This window comes from Protomyctophum parallelum (genome assembly GCF_964188405.1).
Source record: "Protomyctophum parallelum genome assembly, chromosome: 20".
NCBI classification, from domain to species: domain Eukaryota; kingdom Metazoa; phylum Chordata; class Actinopteri; order Myctophiformes; family Myctophidae; genus Protomyctophum; species Protomyctophum parallelum.
In genome coordinates this window covers 37,653,285-37,668,014 of record NC_139718.1, presented here as the reverse complement: position 1 = coordinate 37,668,014, position 14,730 = coordinate 37,653,285, and the positions used below count along the sequence as shown (strand labels likewise).

The window sequence follows — 14,730 nt, the reverse complement described above, 5'->3', positions numbered from 1 at the left end:
CAGGAGCGCCTTGGACCGGGCAGTGGGCTTTTCTTTCTTTCTTGCTTTCTATCTTTCTCTCTCTCTTCTCACTCTCTCTTTTTTTTTGTGGAGAGATAATTAGAGAGAACTAGCGCAACTCTTCAGGTGGGACTTTGACCCTAGATTCACCTTGATCATCCTTGCCTCAGCCGTCGGCGTTTAACAAAAAGAACCCATTTATTCACTGCGCGCCGGAAAAGAAAAACACAAACCGGGCCGCACACACGCATACACACACACACACACACACACACGATCTGAATGCCGGGGCACCGGTGCTGCCTTTTTTTTTTTTTTTTTTTACCTCTAATAGGAATACTTTCCGCAGGGCTTTGGTTCCGGCTGTCCTCTTCACTACTTTGTAGTTCTGTAAGAAACAGAAAAGCTCACGGTGAGAATCAGAGCAAGGGATGAAGGGAGGCTGGGGATGGAAATAGGGACTGGGGGTGGTATTGGGGGTGTGTGTGGGGTTCTGAATAGAGGGCCCTGTGAACGCTGGGAGCGGGGGGGGCTCTGTGAACGCTGGGAGCTGTGGGGGATTCATGAGAAAAGAGCTGTGGTGAATATTATTTCTTTCATAAAAAGGGGTTCGTGGGTTTTATTTTGAGCAGCGATTGGCTCTTGATTTCAGCGCCCATTGTTCTCCATCTCTCTCTCTCTCTCTCTCTCTCTCTCTCCCCGAGTCATCAACAGAGAAGAACAGAGCTTTTGGGGTGATGTCAGGACAGTTTGGGATGTTGTGTTTAACCATTATGTTATCATTTAGCTATTGAAAAATAGCAGATCTACAAGCTCATAGCTACGAGCTTGTAGGTCTGCTATTTTTGAAAAATCATGAACATGTGGTGCAAAGCTTTGAATATATACTCTTTCAGAGCGAAAGTTTTTAACTAAAATCTTTGCTTCTGGGAGGTGGTCCCTGAAACAACACATTTTCAGAGGGGGGTCAGCAGCCAATTTAATATATTTTTGGGGGTCCTTGACATGAAATATTGAGAACCACTGATATAGAAACATGAGGTTTTTCAGGAAAAAAAGACATTTAAAAAAAGACATTTTTAAAATTTCGACGTCAGGCCTAAATGGGTTAAAAGTGTCACAATGTGTTGCTAACACAACCGTACAATGAGTCAATACATTGCAATGTGTTGTCTCTATAGTAGCTTTTAAGGCTATCGAATGTCTTAACCCATTCTGACCTGAGATCAGATTCATACGAGGTTTCCACTGGACACACACTGGTCTGATGAACCCATTCTGACCTGAGATCAGATTCTAAAAATGTCATTCGCTCTTCGATTTTTCAAAAAATAGCAGACCTACAAGCTCGTATCGCGCCACTCGGTGGCGCGATATGAGCTTGTAGATCTGCTATTTTTAAATAGCTAAAGCATAACATGATGCTGACACCAAAATGGGTGCCCGGTCAGAATGGGTTAAAGCCTCACTATGTAACGAGTAATGCAATATAACGTATACAATTGGGGTGGTTGTATTTGGTCTCCCTGCTCTTCTATTGAGACATTTAGATCGTGTCAAAGGTCATGTCTCACCTATAGACACACAGGACTCTGACCTGATGGTCAAGATTCAATTTATCCCCTGAGCAAGCAAGCAGGCTCCATTAGCTCGATGGTAGTCTCGCGTTTCCAGACTGTTTGCCTCTCGCAATTTCCAAATGCTTCCGTCATACAGTCTGGAGCAACGGAAAAGCTATCGTGCGTAAACTATAAAGCGGAAGTGGAGCCTCCTCCCCACTTCCGTTTCGTCTTTACAGTCGCGCAAATGTACCCCAATATAAATAGAAAACATCTAAGCATCATGTATACTGTATAGATTGTTGCTTAGCAGAAAAGGAAATAAAAAAAATATATAGATATTTTAAAATATATTTTCGTGAACGGAAATAGCAGCTTCCTTACTCTGATTTCGGGAGGTGTAGTTCCAGACTCTATATAGCATTCGGAGATTGTGGAATGGTTGTCTGGCTACGAGAGACTATAGCTCGATGGTGAAACGTCGGCGCTTTGCAAAGGAAGGAAACCAGGTTCAAATCCGGGGTAGAAGGGGAAAGTTACATAGTGCTGCATTGAACCCATTCTGACCGGAGATCAGATTCTCAAAATGTCTTCTACATCCTGACAGTTTTCTGAAAAAGCCATGTTTCTATGTCAGTCGTTCTTCGATTTTTCAAAAATAGCAGACCTACAAGCTCGTAGCGCGCCACTTGGTGGCGCGCTACGAGCTTGTAGATCTGCTATTTTTCAATAGCTAAAGCATAACGTAATGCTAACACCAACAATGGTTCCCGACCAGAATGGGTTAAAGCTACAATCCATACTGTACGTTTTGTGTCTCTCCGGGTGGATTGGAGAGAAGTGCAACGACGCCCAATCTACAGTAAAGATGTTTGGAATAACTTTATTTGACATTGTCATCCAGTATAGTGCCACTGTAGCTATATACTTTATGACCATACAGATTGGTTCAATTGTTTTATTCATAAGATAGGTCTGGGACTGTAGCTTTAGTAGCTTATCTATTCCTCTGACTTTCTGCCTAATAAAAAAAAATATATATATCTGCTGCTTCCTTCTTGTCCAAAACAAGCTGATTGACAAAACTTTGTTTTGTTTTGATTTGATTCACTGCTTCTTGCAAAGTTAAGCTTGATTTATAGTTGCTTGTAGATCTGCTAAAGAATGAATCAGGCCCTTCGATGTTAGCATTATGTTATGCTTTAGCTATTGAAAAATTGCAGATCTACAAGCTCATACGAGCTTGTAGGTCTGCTATTTATTTTTTTTATCGAAGAACGACTGACATAGAAACATAGCTTTTTCAGAAAACTGTCAGGATTTAGAAGGCATTTTTAGAATCTGATCTCAGGTCAAAATGGGTTAAACCCAAAACCAGGAAGCCGATCAGATATGAATGTGGCAGTGGTGTAAAGTACATTTACTCAAGTACTCAACTAAATATGTATTTTTCTTTTGCTCCATTTTATAGCGACTTCTATTTTAATTTTTACTGTAGTCCTATACGAGACCCCAGACAATTACATCTGGCCACAAAAGATCACAGGATCTACTGAATGTGAAGGGGATACTAGCGGGATGTGTTGTAGGCTCAATATGTCAGTTTGACACATTCAGTAGATCCTGTGATCTTTCGTGGCCACTGGCCAGGTGTAATTTTCTGGGGTCTATACCTAGTAAATAATAAAAAATAAATCGCTATAAAATGTAGTCATTTTCTTTACATATTTAGCTCTGTGTTCGAATGCCCCCGCCCCCCTTTAAAAAATAGCTAAAACCTCTAAAACGAAAGAAAGCAGCAAAAGCAGAACACTCATCTTTTACTTTCTGATAACCTAAAAAATGAACCGTGGTTGAAAAAAAAAAAAAACAAAGTTGTCCTTTTAATTTCAAATGCAATTAGTTAGTAGTAACCTTCTGAATTTGAATGCAAATACAGTGGACAAAAAAAAAAGACAATAAAATTCTAATACTGGCCATTCAGCTACTACCGGTAATATAGACTGATGTAATTAAGGTCATGTTTGCATGTTTGGAATTGTAACAGCTGAAGTCAGTAATGTATCAGTATTTTGATATTAACCTGCGGGCCGCATTGAGTGAGGGTGGGGGCCGCATGTGGCCCGCAGCGGGCCGCCAGTTGCCCATGGATGGTGTGACGTAGCAGTTCCCTCCTTGTCGTCCGGGTGGAGAGAGGGAAGACGGTGTGACGGAGAGGACGAGTCACTCTCCTCCTCCTCCTCCTCCTCCTCCTCATCGGACCGGGACAGGAGTGTCCTCAGCAGCTCTCTGGCCTGCCAAAGAGCGGCGCACAAATTAAAAATCCACACTCTTCTTAATTGCCATCCATATTGTTGAAGGAAGCGTCAAATTGAACTCCCCGGCCGATTAGAGAAGTCATTTATTTTTCGTGCAGGGTTGGGTGGGGTGGGTGCGGCCTGGCTCTCCTCTCGCGGAGGAGGTGACACCCAGGGTAGAAAATAACTTCAAATGCAACTCGTCTAACTACAAGAAAAGATAATTTCTCTGGCACACTTTCGCTCTGCGACTCTCTTTCAATCATGCGTTCCCCCTCCCTCCCTCCCGTCTCTCTCTCTCTCTCTCTCTGTGTCTCTGTCTCTCAGTCTCCTCTCATCCATGAGATTAGAGGAGCGACTAAAGAATGCAATCACCCTGGCGTTAATGTGCAACACGTTCCAGAAGATATCTCCTCTCTTGGCTGAGAGCATCGAGACAAACTGCTCTCTACTCTCCTACTCCAGCGTTCCTATTTGATCTCCGGGGAGACGAGGAGGAGACACAATTAAGAGGTGCTGTTCCGTGAGATGAGGAGCGGGGAGATGCCACGCGCCGATTGCCTCCCCCCCCCCCCCCCCCCCCCCTCTCTCTCTTTCTCTTTCTCTCTCTCTCTATCTCTCTTATCCCTTCCTCCGCATCATGGCCAACATCACCACCTCTCTCTCTCTCTCTCTCTCTCGTCATCGTCACACACAAGCCTCTCAGCCTCCGATGGCTATTTGCAACTTTTAACGAGCGCTAATATGAAAGTGATCAGTGGGATTTTTTTCCTTTTTTCCTCTGTTTTGACGGCGACTAACTTTAAGTACGTGGGCAGTTATTATCGGCGGGGTCACTTTGGACGATTTGACGATTGAGCTTTAATTTTCTGGAGAGAGAGAGAGAGAGAGACAGACAGACAGAGAGAGAGACAGAGACACACACACACACACACACACATACAGAGAAGAGGTCTCCTGATCCGACCACTTGGTACGTGACGGCGTCGCTCAATCAAAACTCAATTCCCGTCTCCGATATGGTCTCGATATTTACTTATTTTCTCTCCTCTATTTTTCTTTTCCCACATGGAGTTAACCCATTTCGTGCGGGAACCCCTTTTGGTGTTCGCATTACGTTATGCTTTTAGCTATTTAAAAATAGCAGATCTACAAGCTCATAGCGCGCCACCGAGTGGCGCGCTACGAGCTTGTAGGTCTGCTATTTTCGAAAAATCGACACGGAAACATAGCTTTTTCAGAAAACTGTCGGGATGTAGAAGACATTTTTTTAGAATCTGATGTCGGGTCAACGTCAAAATGGGTTAAATGCACCGTGCGGGTTGAGACTGAGAGGACCCTCTCGCTGGCTGGAACCCCCCGCTGCATCTTTCCTAGATATCAATGAATGAATGCAACTGTTAGCACTTGAATATTCAAAGGGCCCCTTCTGAGTACCGTTGCATGCAAGCTGCATACACACCCCATGTGTTCAGAGTGGCCTCCACCACCACCACCACCACCACCGGGCCATGTGTGGAAGTTCAGTCAGTCTTTGGAATGAAACTGAATGAAAGTTTTATTCATATTTTAGTCACCGGGAATGTTTTAGTGTCACACAATTTTAGTCGACTAAATTTGTTTGTTTGTTTTGTGTGTTTTTTGTCGACAAAGATGCATTTTTACGGGCCTTGATGGCGTCGTAATGGTAGATTTTTTACCCGTGGTTGCTTGCTGAAAATAGCCGATCTACAAGCACACAACGCGTCGCTGTGCGAAAAACATTTGTAACATTTGCCGCCCCAATGCATTTCCAATGGAAGTCACATGGTTTGACCAAACATTTTTGTTTGATGCGGGGGAGGGTGGGCACAACACAGCCATCAATCAAAAAGGTTTGGTCAAACTTCCATTGGAAATGAATTGGGGTGGCCATTAAACACGGGACAAGACACAAGACGGGGTGTTTTTTAGGTGTGAGTGAGGCCTTACTCTGCTGTGTGCAGAGAGTAAGAGCTCCTTGTAAGAGAGAGAGGTCGCGCAACGGTGTGGGGCTAAAATGAGGGAAGATAGTAGATCTACAAGCTCACAACTGAGCAGTAATTTGGCTATTTTCACTAGTTCGTGCAGGTTGACCCCTGTCTATCTCTCCGACTGTTTCTCTCTGCCTGTCTCTCTCTCTCCCTCTGCCTGTCTGTCTCTCTCTCTGCCTGTCTCTCTCTCTCCCTCTGCCTGTCTCTCTCTCTCCCTCTGCCTGTCTGTCTCTCTCTCTGCCTGTCTGTCTCTCTCTCCCTCTGCCTGTCTGTCTCTCTCTCTCTCTGCCTGTCTGTCTCTCTCTCTCTCTCTTGTGCATGTATCGGGATCGCCGCGTCGCCACGACTACCACAAAGGCAACATTTAAATAAACAGAACCAAATCCTTTAATTGGCCATCCTGCTCCTCAGCTAGAAAGTCAATGAGCGGGACATAATCATTTCAAAGACTTTCCTCTCTCCATTGTGAAGGAGTGTGTGTGTGTGTGTGTGTGTGTGTGTGTGAATGTGTGTGTATATATATATATATACACATGTGTGTATATATATATATATATATATAACTCTCCATTGTGAAGGATGTCTGAGTCACTGCTTCCTTCACGCGTCCTGTGGTGGCCGTGGCAACAGCTTTACTTGAGCTAATATCAAATTAAAGATCCTCTTTTATTTATTCATGCATTCTTTTGCATACATAACCTCCAACTCGTCCTTGGCAGTGAGGGCCTTTGCTAATAAAAAGTCGTCCAACTCGTCCTTGGCAGATAATACATACCTAGCAGGTGTGTTAACCCAATACATTTCTCCTCCCCGCGCCTGTGCCGGAACGTGAAATTACGTCTTTCTTTAATCTAATTTAATCCGTTAATTTTATTTTATTTTTTTTGGTTTGTTTTTGTTTTAACTGACATGTTAGACAGCCTCCACACGGGTCCGCCGTGCACGCGGCCGTGCGCACGCTTAATAGTCCTTATTCTCTTCAAAATGAGACAAACTGCCAATCTTTCAGACGTTATAAAAGTCTAAACTTTGATCACACTAAGAAAGTGAAAGCAATCCGTGGCGATGCATCAATCCCCATAATGATAATCTAGCTCCAATATGGATGGCTGTCAAATCTATGTGACACGTTTTGTAAGCTCATAGCGCAGATTTCTTTGGCACTGGCGGCACGTTGTGGATTACAGTGGTGGTGGAGCACATGCCCTGGCCTATGTTATACTTAGTTGTCAACGGTGTCTGGCAGAAATCGCTCAAATAGAGCTTGTAGATCGGCTATTGATGGTTGAAAAGTGATTATTTTATACTGGATTAAATTGCAGTGTCTCTGCTATAATTGGCAGCCGCCACATATGGCGGAGACGCTGCTACTTATCACCCATAGATATATGCTGAGTGACATGAAAACACACGCCACGATTGTGTAAGTGTAACTCTACTGCACCGTTACTATTTGTGTCCTTGCATGCATCTCCTTTGTGTGGACATATAGAAATGGTTAAAGTGTGCGTGCGTGCGTGTTAGCGGCGCTACCTGCTGGCCGCAGGCGGCATGGCGCTCCAGCAGCAGTGGCGCGAACAGCAGCGCGAGGCGCTCGGCGGTGAGGACGCGCCGCTCCTTGAGCACGAGGGCGTGCTCGAACCAGCGGTCCCACAGCGCCGCACCGTCCGTGGGGAGAGACGCACTGTGGGGGAGAGAGAGAGAGAGAGAGAGAGAGAGAGAGACACACACACATTTACAATTTAGGCATTTAGCAGACGTTCTTAATCCAGAGAGATTTACAGTAAGCAAGAACAATGGTAATACATCAAATACATAGAAACAGTCGTCAAGGATCATAAGCAAGCTAAGCACGCACGCACGCACGCACTGGTCTAAAAACTAAAAATATATGATTGCGTCCGAAAGACTGAGAGCTGCCTTGTTTGACTCACTGGCCAGGGAGAATATGAGAATTTGTACACATAAATAAATCAAAATGATGGTACAATGTGTAGTCGTAGTGCGTCCGTCCCCCCCACCCCCCCCCCCTTCAGAGCGCAGTGTTAAAATCCCATCGTAACATAACGCACGTAGATAACACTTAATTGAGTTCAAGCGTAAATAGACATAGACTCTCATACTCCAGGCTGAAAGCCGGGCGCTGGGGTCAACCAGCCAACAGGCGTCTCCAGAGGGAACAGAGAGAGAGGGGGGTGGGGGGGGGGGTGTTTAAAATGACACCGCTAGACGGACACGTTTCGTTTGGATTTATTTGGAGTATATACGTTAGCCAGCCAGCAGAAAGGTCTCGCCCCAAATCAATAAAGTAGTGAAGCGGAGCACGGATTTGGTTCCAAGGGGGCGACTGCTGCTCATTATCAACAGCCCTGCGAGTCACAGATAGGGGCCATTTTAATTTGCTCGTGACATTCACCCGTGCAGCGTTGCAGCCAAAGGTGACAGCGGAGATGACCTTTTCCATTTGTGGACAGGGGGGGGGGGGTCGTATCAAAGGAGAAGTCTGCAGCAAGTCTTATTTCAACCCCCCCTTTCCCCCTCCCTGTCCTGTAAAAAATATTACCAGTGAAAATAGGAGGAGTGGTATAGAGGTATAGCAGTGGTATAGCAGACACCACACGGTATAGAGTCCGGAATTTACTTCTCTCTGTGGCTTTAACCCATTTAGACCTGAGACCAGATTCTACTAAATGTCTTTCAAATCCTGACAGTTTTCTGAAAAACCTTTTATTTTTATTTTTATATCAGTGGTTTTCAAACTATTTCATGTCAAGGACCCCCAGAATGACATGTATTTGGCCGCAGACTCCCATCTGAAAATATGCTGTTCCAGAAGCAAATATTTTTTTAGTTAAAAACGTTCACTCTGAATGAATATATATTCAAAGATTCAGTTTACAACAGGTAGAAAAGCTCTAAAAACACAGTAAACAACTAGAATTGCACTCTGTGAGTGCATACTTGCTTGTTGCACACTAGTAGGCCATAAATGGCCAACTAGTGCGCAAGCAGAGCGCGCAAGTACTTTCGACCGCTGTAAACTGTCAAATCTCAGTATCTCTGTGAAGGAACGTTTGAAATGTCTAATTATTAGGTGTAACTATTTGCCTACCTACCTACTTTATGCATATAAACACCTAGTATTATTAAGTATGGTTCAAGTTTCTATCTATATAAGAAATACAGTTTTATCGATGTAGATATATTCTGGATCCCTTTTTATTTTTTTAAAGAAAAATAAATCATTGATATGTGATGAAAAAAAAGTATATAAACTGAATAAAAATATGTTATACAGTATAATTATTCTATTATTTATTCTAAATTGTCAATTGTTTTAAATGTATTTCATCTTGGAATATAGTGATATTAATACAAAATCATGATCAGAGTAATAGGTGTCTATAACTTCAATTTCTGTAATAATACTTTCACATTTGTTAAAATATACATGATGTATTCTGTAGTTGGATTTGTATTGAATTGTTTAAAGCCTAATCTTGACATGAAGGTGACGTAAGACATACGTATATACATATACTATATAGAGTATGTAGTTGTAAGTTGATTAGCGGTATACTGTGGTTACTTTGCGCCAAAAAGCGTGCCAGCCAACCCGCCACTTGATGCATATGCAAATAAAACAGCAGATTTGTGCCTGGTTTGCTGGGACCAGATTACATAAATGACCATATTTCTTACGTCATCATTGAGAGCTAGTCATACATATACACACCATGTACTCTGGTCCCAGCAAATCAGGCACAATTTGCTATTTTATTTTACTGATTATGTATATAGTATACGTATGACTAGCTCTAAATGATGACGTAAGACATATGGTCATTTATGTAATCTGGTCCCAGCAAATCAGGCACAAATTAGCTGTTTTATTTGCATACGCATCAAGTGGCGGGTTGGCTGGCACGGTGCACACAGACCGGGCGAAATTATTACTTGCGCGCTCTGCTTGCGCAAGTAATAAAGCCTGCAAGAACAGATCAATACATACATAGTGCTCCACCCACCTCACTAAGCTACCTCCTCCTGCTTCCCTTATTAATGGTACGAATGGAATGAAAATATGTACCTATTGTTTTTCGTAACAGGGATCTTTAAAGCTGCTATAAGCAATAATGTCAAAAAATGTATTACCTTTTTCTTTTTTTGCAATGGGTAGAACACTCCCAACAAAGATTGTCTCTGTGACACATCTAGAGGTCGCAATCTGCATTCAAAGATGTTCCTAGAAGCTTTGTCATTGGTCTGACTGCATTTGCTGCTTGTTAACCTGCACTCTGGCACACAGTAAGTGAACACAATACTCTGAACTTTTCTCTACATTTCCTTTCTTTATTTTTGTACTATCTGTTTTGTCTTTTGTCTGTGTTTTAGTTGGCACATTAATCAGATTGTATCTCTGAAACTGAACAAAGACATTAGGACTAATTGCTATCAACTGAGACATCAACAGCTCATTTGAACTATTAGCGCCACCTACATTTGTAGAAAAGGTCTTTCCAGCCCTATATATAGGGCCCACTTTCACACACTCTCTGACTAACGGTCTGACTGCATTTGCTGCTTGTTAACCGCCGATGACACACAACTGTTCCTATCCTTCCCCCCCCTCTGCCACTCAGGTGGAAGAGCGCATCACCGCATGCCTGGCTGACATCTCACAGTGGATGTCCTCCAACCACCTCAAACTGAACCCAGACAAGACTGAGCTTCTCTTCTTCCCAGCTAAGTCCTGCCCTATGCGGGAGCTAATTATTTCCGTAGACAACGCCCTGGTAACGTCTGTCCCAACAGCCAGGAATCTTGGTGTTGTCCTGGACAGTCAGCTCTCGTTCAAAACTCACAGCTGTCACTCGATCCTGTAGGTTCACACTCTATAACATACGACGAATTAGACCGTTCCTCACCCAGGAATCAGCCCAGCTCCTAATCCAGACAACAGTCTTGTCAAAACTCGACTATTGTAACTCCCTCCTTACTGGCCTACCAGCATGTGCACTTAAGCCTCTCCAGCTGATCCAAAATGCCGCAGCTCGCTTGGTCTTCAACCAGCCAAAATTCTCACATGTCTCCCCCCTGCTCCGCTCCCTCCACTGGCTCCCGGTCGCTGCCCGCACAGAATACAAAACTCTGATGCTGGCATTCAAAGCAACCAAAGGTATGGCTCCCCCATATCTTGCAAGTATGATTGAACCCTACAAACCCTCCCGCGCACTCAGATCAGCCAACGCAGGGAAGCTGGAAGTACCCTCACTAAAAACGCCGGGACAACGCTCCACACGTCCCAAACTCTTCTCCCTTCTGGCTCCAAAACTGTGGAATGCACTTCCCATTGCAGTCAGAACTGCAGCATCACTCCCAATCTTCCGCCGTAGTCTGAAAACCCACCTTTTCAGACTCCATCATGGCCCATAGCACTTACCCCACCCCCTTAGATAGCATTTCTGTAGACTTAGATAGCATTTGATACAGACTTATAGCATGTTATGTAGACAGCACTATACTTGCATTGTATGTAGTCATAGCACGTCATAGTACATATGTATAGCATAGTAGTATAGATGTATAGTTTACATGTATAGCTTCATTATATCTATAGATATTCCACTGTTACTTTCTTAGCTTACGCATGTTTCTTGATAAATGTTTTTATGTGATCTATTCCCATGCTTTTTTGTTCTTGCTTAAGCGTCTGCTAAATGCCTAAATTGTAAATTGTAAATTGTTGAAATGTCAGGAATGACAAAGCTTCTAGGAAAATCTTTGAATGCATGCAGATTGCGAACCCCTAGATGTGTCACAGAGGAGCATTCTACCCACTGCTGGGTAAAAAAAGTCATTAAAATGTTGACATATTATTGCTTATAATTATGGCCAGAAGGCCATAATTCATATTCCCTCAATCGGGTCTGATAGGTCGTGGCGGTGACATACCTGATGTCCTCGCGCCGGACGTCGGAGCGGCGAGCAGCGCTGACGCTAACGAGGTCCTGCGAGAGCAGAGCGCCAGACGCCGTGCTCCGGGACAACCTCGGGAGCTCGGCGAGGACGACGGCGCCGCACGTCTCCAGGTCCTCCACGTTCAAGGCCGCTGATCCGCTGTTACAAAGGCTGCGGTGTGCACACGCGCGCACACACACGCACGCAGAAGATGTCGGTTAGCAAAAAAGGGAGCACCCCATCTCGCAGGTCATGCGGTTTATTATGGAGGCAAAGCGAGACAGCTTCACGCACATACACATACATGCTGCACACACACACACACACACACACACACACACACACACACGCACGCGGCACGCACCCACCATGTAGAATCGGGGCCAGTGTAAAAACATCGTGTCAAATCTCACGTCTCTCTCTGTCCACCCGAAGGCATCGTAACCGGGATTTAGTATTGAGCCGCTGACATTGTCGTTTGTTCAATCATGCTCAATCTGAGCCGCAATTCCGAGATAAACGGCTATAACCCATTCTGACCTGAGATCAGATTCACACGAGGTTTCCACCGGACACACACTGGTCTGATTAGCCCGTTCTGACCTGAGATCAGATTCTAAAAATGTCAGTCGTTCTTCAATTTTTCAAAAATAGCAGACCTACAAGCTCGTATCGCGCCACTCGGTGGCGCGATATGAGCTTGTAGATCTGCTATTTTTCAATAGCTAAAGCATAACATGATGCCGACACCAAAATGGGTGCCCGATCAGAATGGGATAAACATCATCTAGCATTGTGTGTGGGCCGCCATCTTGACACAGGCAAAACACATTGAGCAGAGCGACCGGGAGCCCCGCTATACGGTAAATATGATGGAGAGGATTATTAATTAATAGAAAAAGGCTCAAAAAGGCCTTTACGTTGCTGGCCACCTGGGATTTCATGAAATAATTAAGTCCGTGGCCATGAGTGGGTTAAACCCTATTATACTAAGTTGACTAGAGTGCCCCAGGGGTCTATGCCAAGGCCCCCTCATGTTGTTCACTCAACACTAAATATCTTCACATGAAATAGCAGATCACGTTCCACCTTAATGTGTATGTGTGTGTGTGTGTGTGTGTGTCCCGTACAGGGACGCTATAGGATTGACGTGGTTACGTATTCCTTTGCCAGATGTTTTATCTGTAAATGGCGTGCTCAGATTGCCGTGAATTAGCCAGGCTCTTTCTTTGAAGTATTAAAGGCATGCTTGGAAGATTGGAATCCGGTCTAATCAAACAGGACCACTCCATCCTCTGTGTCTCCCCCCACTCACTCACTCCGCCAATTGCCGAGACCAACAATTCAGCAGCAAAGGACGGTTACTATAACAATCCGCTGTGCTTGAAAACCCCTCAGGAAGGAGCCTGTGTTTGTGCGTGTGCACGCTCGCGTGCCTTTGTGTGTGTGCGCGCGCGTCCACGCACGGGTGTGCGTGTGTGTTTGTTGTCTCTGCCAAGTGATGACACTTCATCTAAAGTGAGAGCCCTTGGCAGCAGGATAATACATTTTCTTACAAATCTACGGAAACGACTTGACGATGATCGTGAAAACAAAAAAAAACAAACAAAAATGAATCAAAATGAAATAAAACTATTGGAGTAAAATAAAAATAAAAAGGGTTTAAAGAGGACACGCCTGCACCTGATGACGTGGCTGCGTTTCCCGGCGTGGAGCGTGGCGGGGGCGTTCTGGTAGACGTGCACCTGCCCCGCTCCATCGTGCAAACGTCCTTCGATGCTCTCCAGCAAACGAACGAGTCCTTGGTGGGAGAGCCTGAAAGAACATCATTACACATTAATAAAACCACTGAAAGGAAAGCTTCGAAATAGAAAGGAGGTCATTGATCGATATGTGGTTATTTATAAAAATAAATAAAAAGTGCCATCCGATTGAAATTTCCGTGGTATTTATTTGATTTTTTTTTTTTCTCCCCTCCAGATTTCCTTGAGGTCGTCAAGGTCTTCGGAAGGAATTTGATTCGATTAGAGTGCCCTTCGACCTTCAGCTGTTCAGAACCCGTCTATAGATGTTGAAGACGTGACAGGTTAGAGGGAAGCACAGGTTGTTGGAGTGGTTCAACAAAACTACGCTGGAGAACATTATCGGTAAGGTGAAATATTGGATTGACTGATAACACGGGCAGATATTTGCATTTTTGAGGGGCTCTATATTCAGCTATTAGTGTAGATTTTTGTCTTACACAAAACCTACGTCTCATGTAGACGAGCAAATCGGCTATTTTTGTCACAAAGATTAAAGTCCCATTGACAATGAATGGATGATGTACGAAGAGTGCCCCTCACTTCACACAGGTGTGATGTTTTAGTACCATATCGGTACTGTACATATCGGTATCGTATCGGCTGCTAAGGACAAGAAAACGTCAGATTTATTTATTTTCTCCCTTTCAAATGTTTCTTTGAAAATAAATTATGTACAATTTTGATAAAGATTTATCCAGTGTAATTTAGTGTGGGGGAGGGGGGGGGGGGTAGATTGTCATGCATTTATTTTTATTTTACTTCACTTCAAGCACTACTATTTAATCATCAATTTTAGCTTGTAGCGATTGAAATGTAAAATAGTCTGTCTAGAATAAACTGCACACGCACAGGCAGTGTGATCAGATTCTTTTAAGGGTACAGCATATCAAGGCCCACTATTTGGCATTTGAGCCACGGACCACCATTTGATGACATTTAGCCTCTCAGAGCCAAAACGTCGAATATTTTGTTTATATTTCGTAATTGACGTTGGCGCCATAGGAGAGGCAAACAGGCAAACGTTGATTGAAAATAGCAATTCTTCTACATTCACTTCATTGTGTATAGACTTCTTGTATATTCAGTAATGCAGATG

The 14,730-nt window shown here is 43.9% G+C and overlaps 1 protein-coding gene across 1 annotated transcript in view; it reads right to left on the bottom strand.

Annotated features, from left to right (window-relative positions):
- Positions 1-14,730, bottom strand: part of kiz (kizuna centrosomal protein) — a gene marked incomplete at its 3' end in the record, with an annotated part of 57,106 nt that overhangs the window by 29,652 nt on the left and 12,724 nt on the right. The window contains exons 7-11 of the mRNA XM_083792547.1: positions 13,513-13,644; positions 11,824-12,000; positions 7,402-7,552; positions 3,643-3,853; positions 326-388 (exon numbers count right to left, since the gene is read on the bottom strand). Of these exons, the coding sequence (XP_083648673.1) occupies positions 326-388; positions 3,643-3,853; positions 7,402-7,552; positions 11,824-12,000; positions 13,513-13,644 (734 nt within the window). The remainder of the gene's footprint in view (positions 1-325; positions 389-3,642; positions 3,854-7,401; positions 7,553-11,823; positions 12,001-13,512; positions 13,645-14,730) is intronic.